The sequence below is a fragment of the Anoplophora glabripennis genome, unplaced genomic scaffold (genome assembly GCF_000390285.2).
Source record: "Anoplophora glabripennis isolate ALB-LARVAE unplaced genomic scaffold, Agla_2.0 scaffold285, whole genome shotgun sequence".
In the NCBI taxonomy this organism is placed as follows: Eukaryota; Metazoa; Arthropoda; class Insecta; order Coleoptera; family Cerambycidae; genus Anoplophora; species Anoplophora glabripennis.
The window spans coordinates 559,197-574,701 of NW_019416394.1; the positions used below are offsets into that span (position 1 = coordinate 559,197).

At 30.2% G+C, this 15,505-nt stretch overlaps 1 protein-coding gene across 2 annotated transcripts in view; it reads right to left on the reverse strand.

Moving 5' to 3' along the window:
- Positions 1 to 15,505, reverse strand: part of LOC108908047 (restin homolog) — a 175,412-nt gene that overhangs the window by 97,581 nt on the left and 62,326 nt on the right. For both annotated transcript variants that reach the window (XM_018711955.2, XM_018711954.2), the window contains one exon: positions 13,503 to 13,630. In XM_018711955.2, the coding sequence (XP_018567471.1) occupies positions 13,503 to 13,630 (128 nt within the window). The remainder of the gene's footprint in view (positions 1 to 13,502; positions 13,631 to 15,505) is intronic.

The following is a 15,505-nucleotide window of genomic DNA, read 5'->3' on the forward strand; positions in this document are numbered from 1 at the left end:
AGAAAGACCTCCCGTAAATACAGGGGGTGAGGACGACAAAAAATAAGAATTTTTTGTCATATGATCTATATGTCTATCTCCTCTTGTTTTCGAGATACAGAGCGACAAAATAAAATTTTTTAAATAACATTTTTATGAAAATTTCCAAACGGTGCGAAATATTTTTATGAAATTTGGTATTCCGAGGTTTTTAAGGATGCCAAATACGATGGTCTAATTATTTTTTGTATATTTCGTAAAGGGCGCTAGTTATGCTACATTCCTATTACATATTAAGTTCTACTTTTTTAAGGTTAGGTTTTTACCATTCGGGCTCCAATTTCTAAAGTACAATTTTATTTTCTAAAAACAATGTACTCTTGTTAGAACTTCCTAATGTGGACGATTTTCGAGAACAAAGGCTTTTAATTAAACTGTTACAATATTACGGTGTATAAAATAAGTGACTTTTCTCAAAGCTCAAACTTACTTTGAGAAAATAAAATTTTACAATAGAAATTGGAGCCCGACTGGTAAAAAACCTAACCTTAAAAAAAATATAACTTAAAATGTAATAAGAATGTAGGTTAACTAGCGCCCTTTATGAAATATACAAAAAATAATTAAACTAGCGTATTTGGCACCCTTAAAACCCCCGGACTACCAAATTTCATAAGAATATTTCGCACCGTTTGGAGATTTTCATAAAAATGTTATTTAAAAAATTTTATTTTGTCTCTCTGTATCTCGAAAACAAGAGGAGATAGACATATAGATCATAAGACAAAAATTTTTAGTCGTACTATCACTCCCTTTATTTACGGTAGGTCTTTCTGAAACACCCTGTATATATTTTTCGTTTTATTCTTGTAATTGTAGATCTCTATATGCTCAATTTAGCCAAATAAATATCGAGAAAAGAATTAAACGATTTCAAAAAAGTATGTATGGTGTAAAAAAATTATGCACAAAAGTTTTCGGATTTTCTTTTAGAAAAATAGGAAAATTTTTGTAAAGAAAAATAACAAACGCGAATGAAAACTTGAAAGAGAAAAAAGGATTTTTATATCAAGTATAATATTAATTTATTTAGAAATAATGCATTATGCACTAAGATCGTATTAATCGCCTCAAAAATAACTTCATTTGTTTATAACTTTTAAATTTTTAAGCATAAAATAAGCAATATTATAATTATTTATTTGAAACAAATAATAATTTACATAATAATAATTAATAACCATTTATAAATATGAAATTTTTGGAGTGAAAAAATTAAATTTCATCACGTTTATTGATTTATTGATTTTTTAATAATTTGCGGACATTAAATCGTCGGACACTTATATCACTATTTTGTACAGTAAATTTAAAAGTGGAAAAAATGAAAATTAGATATGTGGTAATCGATTTTTCATACCCCGTGAAAATTCCGATTTCCAGCTGTCGGACTGAAAAAACGCGGCTTGAAATTTGTCGGACAACAATACTTTTTGACTGAATTAATTATTTACAATTAATTTTACTAAAAATTACCTATGTGGTAATTGATTTTCAATACCCTGTTATTTTGGCATGTTTCGACCGATAGACACGTCAATGTCGGAAGAATTTCTGTCGGACAAATTTAAATCGGCATTTGCAACAAAATTTCCAGTTACTTAAGCTAAAAATAAAAGATGTGGTCTTGACTTTTCAATACCCCGGAAAATTGCCATGTTTTTGGACTTTTCCGAGTGGAAAAGCGGAGGAATCGAGAAAAGTCGCAGAGGAAAAACGTGGTAGACTTGTCAAAACGAAACGCCTCAGGAGTTATAAAGTATGTGGTAATCAACTTTCCAGAGGGGGCCTGTACTGTGGACTAGAAGTGGATAAACAAATTTACTGTCAAAACTAATTTCAAAACTAAACGCCACTATCAGTTATGAAAATGAAAACAGATTGATTTTAGAAACGTCAATAATTTATTGACGTGCGTGATGTGCGATTTTTTTGCTGCATTTTCAGTGTGAGATTTTTGATTAGGCATACCTAACTATTTTCATAAAAAAAAAACCGTGATTGATCCTGTTGGCGTAAAAGTTTATTTCATTAACTTTTAAATTACCCAATTAATTAGGAAAAAATCCATTGAATCGTTTATTTTTTGTCGAGTACAATCGCCCCCTACTTTTTTGCATTTATTTCTGGGACGCCCTGTATATTCATATTTTGTTATTCAAAGTATCACCATAGCAACTAGAAAGACAAAAACTAATATATTTCTTTTCCAATTCTTTTAACCTTTAGTTTTCACGTGATGTATCTTAAATCAATATTTTGGTTTCAATGTTTACGTCCTTGTAATTAAACTATTTAAATACTGGAATTATTATTATGTATTTCCTTTTAGAATATCATTAACAATATAAATAAAACTTTTATTAATCTTTGAAACATGGATGTTATAATTTATCCCGGTATACATAAAAAAATGGACAATACAATACAACAAGGTAAATCTAAATCAGAAACATGTTTTATTAAATTATAACCGAAATGGGTACTGACGCAACAACCTTGGAATTAATGAAACACGAATACTTATATGCCTAAGAAAAGTACCAATATTTAAAGTTAATGATACAATAAACAATTTCTATTTAATAATTGCCTTTGAATAAAATCCCTAAAGGTACTTACGTAGTACTGAGCGATTTAGAGCAATTTCCCGATGACAGAAAACATTTCCCTTATAATTCTAAGATACATAAGGCAATATTTTTCCCAAAAGTTAGGTCGTATCTTTGCTAGGTAATGTTTTCAGTTAAGTGTAACTTCAGTGCACGTTTATTCTAGAACACCCTGTACGTAGCGGTTACATAAAGTGACATATTTACGCAAACGGTATGCATATAAAGTTAAAGCAGTTAACTAATAATTACATAATGATTATATTTATTATAATGTGGTCCGCACTACTTAAGAATTATAATGTACGTATGTACCAATGTATGTTATTATCAAATTATCTACATTTTTGAGCGGTAGGTATTTATTAGATACATGGGACAGATAAATCAAATTTTGTGATATATCTTACTCAACAACAATCCTCGATTTATATGAATAACAATTTTATTTACTATGTACTTTTTTTTATAAAAAAAAGAGTATGCAATACAGATTGAAACACCCTGGAAAAGCCAGAGTCAAAATAAGTCATAAGTACTTTATTGACGTCCTGAAAAATCAATATTTACATCGCCGAAAACAGTAAGAGGGTAATGCATCGAGTGCATTGTTTGTATTTCATCTCAAACCGTATACAATGCAAAAGGCAGCGCAAAAAAATTACCACATCAAAGTAAACCCCATGCAGAAAGGGATAGTCGCCTAGGTAGGTGTCACGATGTTATGGTAGCACCAATTTGAAAAAATCACAAAAAGCCAATCAACACTAATCCCAAATGCATCCGTACAAAAATAAACTCGCTAAATTTATCACAGTCAAATAGATTAGTCGGAATGGAGCCGCGAAATTCGTCCTTACGAAAGCGGCGAATACGAGGAGGCTCCTCGATGTCGCATCGCAGCGCGTCGATCGAGCACGGACCGCGACTTACTAGATGGAAGGCACGCCGTAATTTGTAGCTGTTCTCCAACGGTCTGGAAACTACTGTTTGGCTCGCCGCCGGCTGGAGAACGTAATCGGCGTAAACTCAACGTGGAAGAAGGCCCTCCGGTCGGCCGGGGTCGCCAAAAATCGTCCATAATTGGACTTCGGCTTCCCTTAATGAATGCGTCAACACGTGGTAATTTTTGTTGTCATACACCTCTTCCAGATGTGTCTATGGAAGCGTCAATTATATTTCAGGTCGAATAATTTTATTCTAATTATTATTCACTATAACGGGAAATTTTTAAATTCTCATAAATTTTTGTCTACCCCCCCCCTCTCTAATTTGGATTTCTGCTTTAAAAAAAAAATTCAAAATTCTAACCTGTTCACTTAAGACCAATTATCAGCTGTAAACTGATGTTTTTATATAACAAAATTTTATTTTAGTCACAGGCGTCTAGGGTTGACAACTTTTCTTATTTTGAGCAGAACGATAAAAAATTAAGCACATTTTTTATTTGTATCAAAACTGCAAATTTTTTACAAAATATATTTTTTCGTTATTCGTAACTTATCTTTATCTACCACAAAATAGGCAACAAAGAAACGTTATTTGGATTAAAAACTTCTAAAAATGTAAATATTAAACTGTACATAGCATACCAAATTAAACAAAAATATAAAAAGATTGTAAGTTGGTGAACATCGTTCACGAACAATATTTTGAGGCGTTTACATTAAAATGAATAACCAAATTACCGATACATTCAATTAAATCGAACATTTATTTAAATGGGAAAATTAATATCGTGAAGTATGGAATCGTCATTGGTCGTGAAAAACCTCCTATATGTAAAATACAATTTTTACAGGAGGGAGAAAAAAAACAACAGTTTCCTTGTTTTTGGTTTAAAACTGTAAAGAACTGGCGAAGAACTAAAATATAACAAAAAGCACCTGGTGACAAAAAATACGTTATTGCAACTAATCGTTAGCATCAAATTATTAAAAAAGTGAGATTTTATTACATAGGAGATTTTAATCATCCCAAATTAGCACAGGAGTAATTCTTAAAAATTGTGTAAACAGATAGGAACAATTTTTTGGTATTTTGATTTAAAATATATCGTATGTGGTATAGCCTTTCCGAAGTCAGCTAAACATGCAAAAAACGCCTGGAAATAAAATTTAATGAGTTTCATAGGTCTCCCTAAAAAAATTTTCTGCTAAAGGTAAAAAATTATAATAATTTGTGTATAATGTGTAGAAAATTTCATTTATTATGTTCATTTGGCCAACAACATTTTTTTATTTTAATTATTTATGTCCTCAAACAATTTTATTATATTGGTGGTAAATTTCGTTTTGTTCCGTTTCAAAAGGTCTCCAAAATGCCATGTTCTGATAATATTATAGTAAACAAAATATCCCTCTTATTTCTCCCTTTCGCAATTATAATATTAATGATTGATAGAAGGTGCCTATAATAAATTAAAATTACCTGCATCACACCAAATTCCGCATTGCTGCACTGCACTGCTGGGCAATTTATCAACCACTTGGCAACTGCTGAGATTTATTGCCCAGTAGCCCAATGCAACTGTGTTTGTTTTCCTTTGCCCGCGTTCGCATTCTTCAACTGGGCGTATACATTTCTACCACCACCACGTTTAGTTCGACAAGACCTATAGATGGGTATGGCTAAATAAATATGGGAACAAGTTTTTCAAATATTTCAAGGCCGAGTTGCTGCGTCAGCGACCGAACCTGATACATACTGTCAATCTGTTGGTTCTTCAATTGACATTGGAAAGACATACAACTTCAAGCTAACCAATGAAAAAACATCCTGTGGTTTATAATATTCGTTTAAGATCTCCTATGTGGACATATCAAGTTCAAATGGTACAGAGGTTGTGAAGCAAAAATTTCTTCTATGTAGAATTTACATAGGAATGGGAGGTATTCGGAGATGTAATTCTTTTGCACAGAGGAGGCTTACAAACAAATGGTTTTATGGAAGAATGATTGTAATTAGTAAATAGGAGGTTTTATTAAATGATAAAAGAAATGAAAAACAACCAATTGCATCTACAAACTAAAAATCAGTGTAAACGCCACATAGAAATTTTTCACGCTCAACGACGATATTAAACTTATTGCAAGAAAATGCTGTTAATTTAGAAATGATAATGAGAATTCCTATTTATTCAAATAAATCAAATAACAACAAGTTTAAGGTCTGTTGAACAGTTCAGAAAAACAGTATTCGTATGTTGCAGACAAGTGGCCAAAAAAGTAGCTGATACTTTTGAAGATTATGAGCTACAGAAGATTATTTTAAAATCATCTCCAGGGAATTTCAAAACCAATATTTGAAAAATTATTTATGAAAAACCGGGGTACAGTTAAAAAAACATGTTAGCGATTTTTTTAAATAAACGTTAGTATATAATGTATTAAGCATCTCCAGAAACCTCTTTCTACTTTTGAATTCTTAAGCATTTTCTTATGTAGCCGATGAAAGAAAAAAAAAAATAATTGTGTAGAAGATTTTCACATTTATCGAAAATATTTACAACAAAAAATATATGGCAAATATGAACAAAATAATTGAATAACTAAATAAATTCCCTCCACTTCAATTAACTTCCTTGATTTGCAGTTTTCAACTCTTAATAATTTTCTTACTACTTGCCTTAGTAATTTTAAATAAAGTGTCTAATGTGCCTAATTTTATTTTTTTAATCCTTTTTAATACGTTTATACCGATTTTTAGTTTGTAGATGCAATTGGTTGGTTTTAATTTCTTGTAACATTTAATGAAACCTCCTATTTACTAATTACAATCATTCTTGCATAAAACCGTTTGTTTGTAAGCCTCCTCTGTGCAAAAGAATTACATCTCCGAATACCTCCCATTCCTATGTAAATTCTACATAGAAGAAATTTTAGCTTCACAACCTCTGTACTACTTGAACTTGATATGTCCACATAGGAGATTTTAAACCAATATTATAAACCACAGGATGTTTTTTCATTGGTTAGCTTGAAGTTGTATGTCTTTCCGGTATCAATTGAAGATCCAACAGATTGACAGTATGTACCAGGTTCGGTCGCTATCGCTGACGCAGCAACTCGGCATTGAAATATTTGAAAAACTTGTTCCCATATTTATTTAGCCATACCCATCTACAGGTCTTGTCGAACTAAACGTGGAGGTGGTAGAAATGTATACGCCCAGTTGAAGAATGCGAACGCGGGCAAAGGAAAACAAACACAGTTGCATTGGGCTACTGGGCAATAAATCTCAGCCGCTGACAAGTGGTCGACAAATTGCCCAGCAGTGCAGTGCAGAATTTGGTGTGATTAAGGTAATTTTAATTTTTTATAGGCATCTTCCATCAATCATTCATATTACAATTGCGAAAGGGAGAAATAAGAGGGGTATTTTGTTTACTAATATTATCAGAACATGGCATTTTGGAGACCTTTTGAAACGGAACAAAACGAAATTTACCACCAATATAATAAAATTGTTTGAGCACATAAATAATTAAAATAAAAAAATGTTGTTGGCTAAATGAACATAATAAATGAAATATTCTACTCATTATACACAAATTATTATAATTTTTTACCTTTAGCAGAAAATTTTTTTAGGAACGCCTATGAAACTCATTAAATTTTATTGCCAGACGTTTTTTTGCATGTTTAATTGACTTCGGAATGACTATATTTTAAATCAAAATACCAAAAAAATGTTCCCATGTGTTACACAATTTTTTAGAATTACTCCTGAACAAATTTAGTACGATTAAAATCTCATACGGAATAAAATCTCAGTTTTTTAATAATTTAATGCTAACGATTAGTTGCAATAAAGTATTTTTTTTCACCAGGTGCTTTTTGTTATATTTTAGTTCTTCGCCAGTTCTTTACAATTTTAAACAAAAAACAAGGAAACTGTTGTTTTTTCTTCCTCCTGTAAAAAATGTATTTTACATATAGGAGGTTTTTCACTTTCAACGACGATATACACATACTTCACAATATTAATTTTCCCATTTAAATAAATTTTCGACGAATATTCTTATAAACTTTGTTCTTAGTACTGCTCCAGAAATGGAAATAATTATTTAATGTAATTTTCTTGACGCGAATATTTTCAATATATGTGAAAATATTTGGAGTATATGGGTTCCTACACTGAACGTTTTTTTAATGGAGAGACCAAAAAAAGTTTTCACGGGAATCTGATGTCTCAATATAAAAGAAAAAGGGAAAACTTATCTAACTTTGATAGTTTTTTAATTAACGGTTCCGCAAAATAGAAAATAAATAAATGTTTAGGCGCCCATATCTTGAGCACTTTAAAGATATTTTATTAGAATCTGGTACACCTGGGTTTCTAGGGATGCAAAATTAGTAAAGCTAAGTTTTAAATTAAAACATTGATAATACACATACTTTTTTATCAGAATAACCATTTTTCAGGAAATTACTTTATACTTTCAACAACCGCTGAAATTAAATCGACGATTTCTGAAATTAACTTTACTACGATAAAATTGAAATGATACGTTCTAAAATTAAATGAAATAAAATTAAAATTTAGTACACATGAATTTTTAGCGATAGGACTGATAGGTGTTGAGAATACAAAATCGGATAGCTTTCTTTTTCTTTTATATGTTTAGAAAGGCCACATATTTTTATTTTCTTTTTCTTAGTTCGTTTGATTTCAGCTTCAAAACTATAATTTTGAAATGTGATAGAAACAGGCGTGTACACAAGTCTAGCAAGGGGAGTCTGTCCCACCCATATTCGACAGATCCTTCATGAGACCAGGTGCGCACAGCAACAAATACGCTCATACGGTTGGTTTATCAAATGAAATTTAACTACGATTTAATTGAATCAAGTTTTGTTAACATAAAATATTCGATCGATTGTGGTTTATTATTGTTTATAATAATGTTTCCGGTGAAAACGGATTGAAATGGATTTTCTGTAATGGAAAAGCAAAATAAATATTTTCGATCCTGTTAATTCAACGAAACTTTTTACATTCATTCCATAATAACTAAAACATTATTGAGTATGATCACTCAATTCACTATAAATTTTTGTAACTACATATTTGCAATTAAAAAATTACTATCGCACTTGTGAATTTCAGTCGTACGATTACTTTAGCAGCTTACATTAGATTATTATTAAATAAAGAGCCTTCATAAATGTTTACAAGTCACGTCACTCCCGAGCTTAGGCAATCCAACAATGCACGAGTGGTACTGGTAACGGAAAATTCCTAAATCTTGGCGTCACCGATATTAATGATTCGTTTACAATGAACAATGACAAAGCGTTACGCCTACGCTCGAGATAATGCTATCGCTTATTAGTTGAATAGATTCTCATGAAAAATTACACCAATCACAACCGGCGAAACAGAATGTTGTGTTTTAATGTAATCTTGATCTTTATTGTTTTAATAATTTTTAAATCAACGAAATTTAATTGCCAGCGTGAAGGAAATAAAATTACTGTTCCAAACAAAATTACTGGTAAGTGGCCAGTGGTCATGTGGCTTGTAATCATTTTTTGAAGTCTCTGTAGTTGAAATTGTGTCCAAAATGTGAAGATATACACAACATTTGACTGTTGCACTTGGGCAAATTAAATCGTTACGTATGACGTAAGCTCACGGATATTTACGCGAATGTAACACGCCGATTCGGCGCTTGTTTGGCACTGTCGAACAAGGGGTGATATAGGGCGAAAACCCCTAATGACACAAAACGTATTGGTAAAAGCTATTAGGTTAGGTACATACATATTTCTGTGCGTACAGTTTCATCGTCATGATCAGAATTCAACAAAGCAATGTCTAATATTATATCATTCATTGCATTATGGAAAACAAATAACCCTTCTTCAAACTTCAAATGAAATAAGTACTGATTTTGATACAACCTCTTACAACGACTGAGAATCGTCAATGCGCACAGGGACTTAGGTATGTCCTTTTTTTACACAATCAAAGAAATTGAGACAATTTTTGACCTTGAATTCATAGTTATGTGTAATACACAAAGTTGTCAATTTATTAATGATAACAAATTCATGAAGATATTGTAAGAATGGGACCGGCTCTAGTTTTTGAATTATTTTTTTAGTAAATTCTGGTTACATTTGATCTAAAGATATAATGTCAACCTTATTTATGATAAAAATCATTAAACCTGATTTAAATTGGTCTTGATTTTCTTGAAATTATTTATTAATAAATTTACTGAATAATTACAATATAAATTTGGACCGCACAATACACTTGTTAATATTTTCAATAAATTTATAAATTTCTTTGATGGTTAAAATAACGCCTATTATACAAAGCTCGCACTTGAAAGTTTCTGTCGTTAAATTAAAAAAAAACACGATAGTCTGATATAATGCATCTGGATTCAAATGTGATTAAATAGTAGCAGATAGCAGATGCGAGCAAGTGCATTTTCATTTATATTTGTGTAACGTGACTACTTTTTTCGTGACAGTCGTATTGCTCAGAAAATAAAACTAGTTGTGTCTTTTTAGTTTTGCGATTTTTTTAGTGCCAAATATTCCGACTCTTAAATAAAATTGTGTTCTATTTGAGAAGCTGTGTGCGATAGAAATTGTGCGCTATGGAATACAAAAAAATATATAAGTAGGTATATTTTGATTCATCAAATAAAGCCCCCCCCCCAATTTTTGGATTTTGTATACGAAAAATTTTACTCCTAAAAAGTAGATGTGCATTTTTTTAATTCAAAAGCAAGGATATACGCATTATACAAATAATTGACTTCTGAAAATTGCTTGTTAATTAAAATCCAATCATAAGCTAATTTTAGAGTATCTAATCTCGCATCTTTTGTTTTTTTATCTTGTGTGTACGTAAATATGTAGATACATGTAAATAACCTTCAACTGACGGCAAGATCGACTTACGAGTTTATCTGTATGTAAATTTAAATAGAAACTTCAGAAATAATCTCATAATCAGTGAAAACACAGGTATACAAGTATAACTAAATGGTATGCGTCAATATTTTGAGATTAAAACCCTTAAACAATTTTCTGTCAAGTAATTACTATTTACTTGTTCATTTGTGTTATATCAAACCGTAATTTGAAACGCTATAAAAGGCATTCAACTTTCCTTTTTGCGAACTAATGCCCATTGTTTATTGTCGTCCAAAGTATTGTATTTCTAATGAAGAAATCTTGTCCTTCGTGTTATCGCATTACAAATCTACGTTTTTTCCACGCAAATGCTTTTTTTTTTGTAGAAATAAAGTGTTAACTTTTATATTTGACTAACAGAGATAATACAGGGTATAAAAGAAATTGCCAACAAATTTCAACAACATTAAAAATAATAACAACCTATAAATTTTAAAATTTTAATAAAAAAAATGTGACGTAATATGTACCGTTTTCGAATTATTTGATTTAAAAAAATGCAATGCATTGTTTACATTTGTCTGAACAACATGAAATCGAAACACATTAGGAATAAACAACGAAAAATCTCAGATTTTTTTTAATCTCCGCCATTGAATTACATAATTTATCACTTAGTATTGCTGATCAATCATGACTGGTGTAAACAGAATTAATACATTTTTCGAAAAAGGGCATTGAAAGATGTTTCAAAATAAAAAAAAAAATTGGATCTCCAGCAACCCTCCAGCTCCTCATGAACCATTTTAGAAAAAAAATATTCAGTTTATCCCATTAATTGTGGGAGTTCTGCAAGCTTTTGAGGTTTTATTGGTTCATCTTTGTTACACCCTGATGTGTATATAATGCCAATAATGTGTACAATGTAAAACTCTAAAAAAACGTTTACATTATGGTAAATACAAATTGTAAAATTGATCACGCACATAAGTACAACGGATGTTAAGTCTGGATTCCAAAATTATCGATATATCGTGTAACGAAATTCAAATGAGTAGGTATTTAATAACACAGGTACGTACCTATTTTATTGTAAATTATATCAGTGTACTTGCAAAAATGTCTGAGGGGTACTGAATTCAACCACAATACTATCTTTGAATGTCAATGTTACCTTAGACGGTAGAAATTTTTTTAACTTATAACTTTTTTATGATTTAACACAAGCAGTAATACATTAGTTATATATGTACTATGCTATGTTAGTAAGGTTATGCAACCAGAAGTACATTTCATTTTAAATTAATATAAAATACCTAATTCTTGCTTTATTGTTTTACAAGGACGTACATATACACAACTCAGATATTATAATTACTTAATCTATAAAACAAATTACTAAATTAGAAAACAAGTTTAACAATAATATAATAATTGAAGTTACTTATTTTGAAACAAGGTTTTCTATATTTGGCTAGAAAAAGTGTTTTGTACAATTCAATGTTATGTTGATGATACCCAAATGTTTAATATTGACCCTTTACATGTAGAACAAGCAAATGAGCAAATAAGTTCGGACCTTAAGTTACTCATTGAGTATAGTAAAAATCATAATTTGAAAATGAATGCTGAAAAATCATCGGCATTTTTATACTGTTCTCGTAATTTTTATGACTACCTTATTTCCAACTTATGTTTTAAATGAAACGATTCCGATCTCACCTTTTCACAAGAAGCTAAAAATGTGGGTATAATTTTCGACAATAAGTTGAAATTCAATAGTCATGTTAATTCACTTTTGAAAAAATCTTATGTTCGCCTGAAAATTCTTTTTGCAAATAGCAGTATTATAAACTTTAAAGTTAGGAAAAAATTATGTGAAACTATGATACTACCTATTTTTTCCTACTGTTTAAAAATGTCCTATCATTTTTTTTATTATTATAATAAAGTGCGAATTCAAAAAGTGCAAAACTGTCGGTTTACATTTAAATTGCATAAGTTTGATCATGTGACACATAAAATCAGAGAACTTAAATGGCTAAAATTTGATGAATACTGGAAGCTGGAACTTCTGACATTCACACGCAACCTCCTCACCAGTTTATCTAAAAAACAAACTTATTACCCGAAATAATATTCATGAAGTTAATGTACGTAGCGCTCTTAGTCTTCCTATGCCACGACATCTTACAGCTGGATTTCAAAAGTCTTTTTCTTACAACACCGTCTATAGTTATACTTCTTTAGAGAGGTCTTTTAAAATCTTTCAGCAACTGCATTCCCCAGAAATTAAAAAAAATCCCTTGTTAGTGGAGTGCCTGGCTTACTGGCACATGCACATGCTTTTGTCTAGTTTCTTTCTTTTACAAATTGATTTGTATAGTTAACTTAACTTATTTTGTTTTAGTTAACAGTTTACTTTGTTTGTTTGTCCTTTTAAATATATAATGTTATACTTCTTCTGGATTTTAAAATACGTGATTGTTCCTTTTTGTATGTAATACTTACCAAATATCTCATTTGTGTCTTTAGGCTTAAGTGGAAGAGTAGCCACGAGGCTATAACTTCGCCTTTTGTACGAAATTTTTCTTTTATGTACAATAAAGACGATTTTATTTTATTTATTTATTTATTTATACAATACAATATACTTAAATATTCAACCCATGAAATTTCAGCATTTGTTCTAAAAACACATTCATTTTTATTATTTGACATTTTGATTGCTAACAACTTGCCACAACGTTGTGTTATTTTGATGAACAAAATTGTAGTTTCTTATTAAGTCTTTTAACAAATATTGTATACAAGATACAAATAGCTTTAGTGGATTTACCAACATAATCGAAAGAACATTGTTCCACAATGTACTGTTTATTTACCTTTCTGGCTAATGCTACTTGTATAAAAAATTTTTAAAAGTAGTTTCTACATAATCCCTAACTATGAATGACATTCAGATACTTACCTACAATTTTTTTGGTTGGTATAGTCCCTGCACTAAGGTCACTTAGAGAGCTGTGGATGCTACTCTCGACGTTGCTGCCAATGTTTTTTGGTGTACTGGATGCGGAAGTCCGGTTTCTTATTCGACGACTAAAATTAAGAAAACATTCTTAAAATTGAACAACATTTTCTAATTACAATAGTATTTTATAGACAGAAATTTTCCAACTATCACCTAGCAGACATTAAGTACATGTAGACTACAAGCCCATCGGAAATTTTCAAGGATCATTTGACCCAGCATGAATTATTTATAAATCAATACTACCACATATAACGATAACTTTAGAAACTATACTGTCAATTCTTGTTGGTAAAGGTGAGAACACGGGTAAAAACATTTTTGTACGGCATTTCTAAAGTATATAGGTTATAAAAAAAATTAACCTCGAGCTAATGCCGTACGAAAATAGCAATACCGAAAGCCAGGAAAATTTTTGATTTTCTGAAAATTTTGGTCCGGTTTTTGGCGATTTACTACAGTACGGCATTTATACTGCAAGTTTCGGATTGATACGAAGATAATTTTTTTAGTGACGCCGTACGTATCTGCTGATACAGGGGTTAGAAATGCAGGGCACAACCCTCTATTTTAGCCCCCATTATTTCAAGTCATTGAAAAATGTACGGCATCGATTCCACATGATTATTTAACTCTCGAAATAATTCCTAGCAACTATGCCGTCTGAAAATTATGGTTAATGCAAAAGTTTATAAACAATTACTTGTATTTTGGAATTGAGTTTTATTTTATTTTTTTCGATAAGATCATTAATTCCTGTACGGCAACCACTTTTTTTGATAAAATATAACCAAAAACTATCGTACTACATCATGACCGGTTATGATCAATAGTACAAATTAAAAATTCGAATTAAGAAACTAATAAATAAATTGTGAAAATTTACAATATTTTGAAAATTCCTTGTTATAAACTAAAAATATTATATTCAAAATATTATGGCTGTAATTGGCTGTTTATAAGTAAAAAAATATAAAAAGACCAATGCCGTACATTTTTAACTAGTGGATTTTACATAGCTGATATTTTTTATTAAATTTTTGCTACATTTTTAGGTCATTAATAACTGTACGGCATTTACAAATTTTTATCAGAATTATAACATAAAAAGAATGAAAATTGCAATGCCGTACATATTTGTTGGAACAATTCTCCGAAACTGTATAAGTCCAAAATGGGTCTTATCCTAATTTCAAGGGAAATTTAATTTATACCGTAGAACTTATGATGGCATTGTCTTTAAGTTAAAAAAAAAATGTGTATAGAGAATCGAGAAAATATTTTGAGAAATTTAGAAATTTAATGACGTGCAAGAAAGTATTATTTTTAAATAAATATAATAATAAACATTTAANATAATTTTAGAAACTATACTGTCAATTCTTGTTGGTATTTCTAAAGTATATAGGTTATAAAAAAAATTAACCTCGATCTAATGCCGTACGAAAATAGCAATATCGAAAGCCAGGAAAATTTTTGATTTTCTGAAAATTTTGGTCCGGTTTTTGGCAATTTACTACAGTACGGCATTTATACTGCAAGTTTCGGATTGATACGAAGATAATTTTTTTAGTGACGCCGTACGTATCTGCTGATACAGGGGTTAGAAATGCAGGGCACAACCCTCTATTTTAGCCCCCATTATTTCAAGTCATTGAAAAATGTACGGCATCGATTCCACATGATTATTTAACTCTCGAAATAATTCCTAGCAACTATGCCGTCTGAAAATTATGGTTAATGCAAAAGTTTATAAACAATTACTTGTATTATGGAACTGAGATTTATTTTTTTGTTCGATAAGATAACTAATTCTTGTATGGCAATAACTTTTTTGATAAAATATAACCAAAAACTATCGTACTAAATCATGGCCGGTTATAACTAATGATGCAAATTAAAAATTCAAATTAAAAAACAAATAAATATATTACAATTTACAA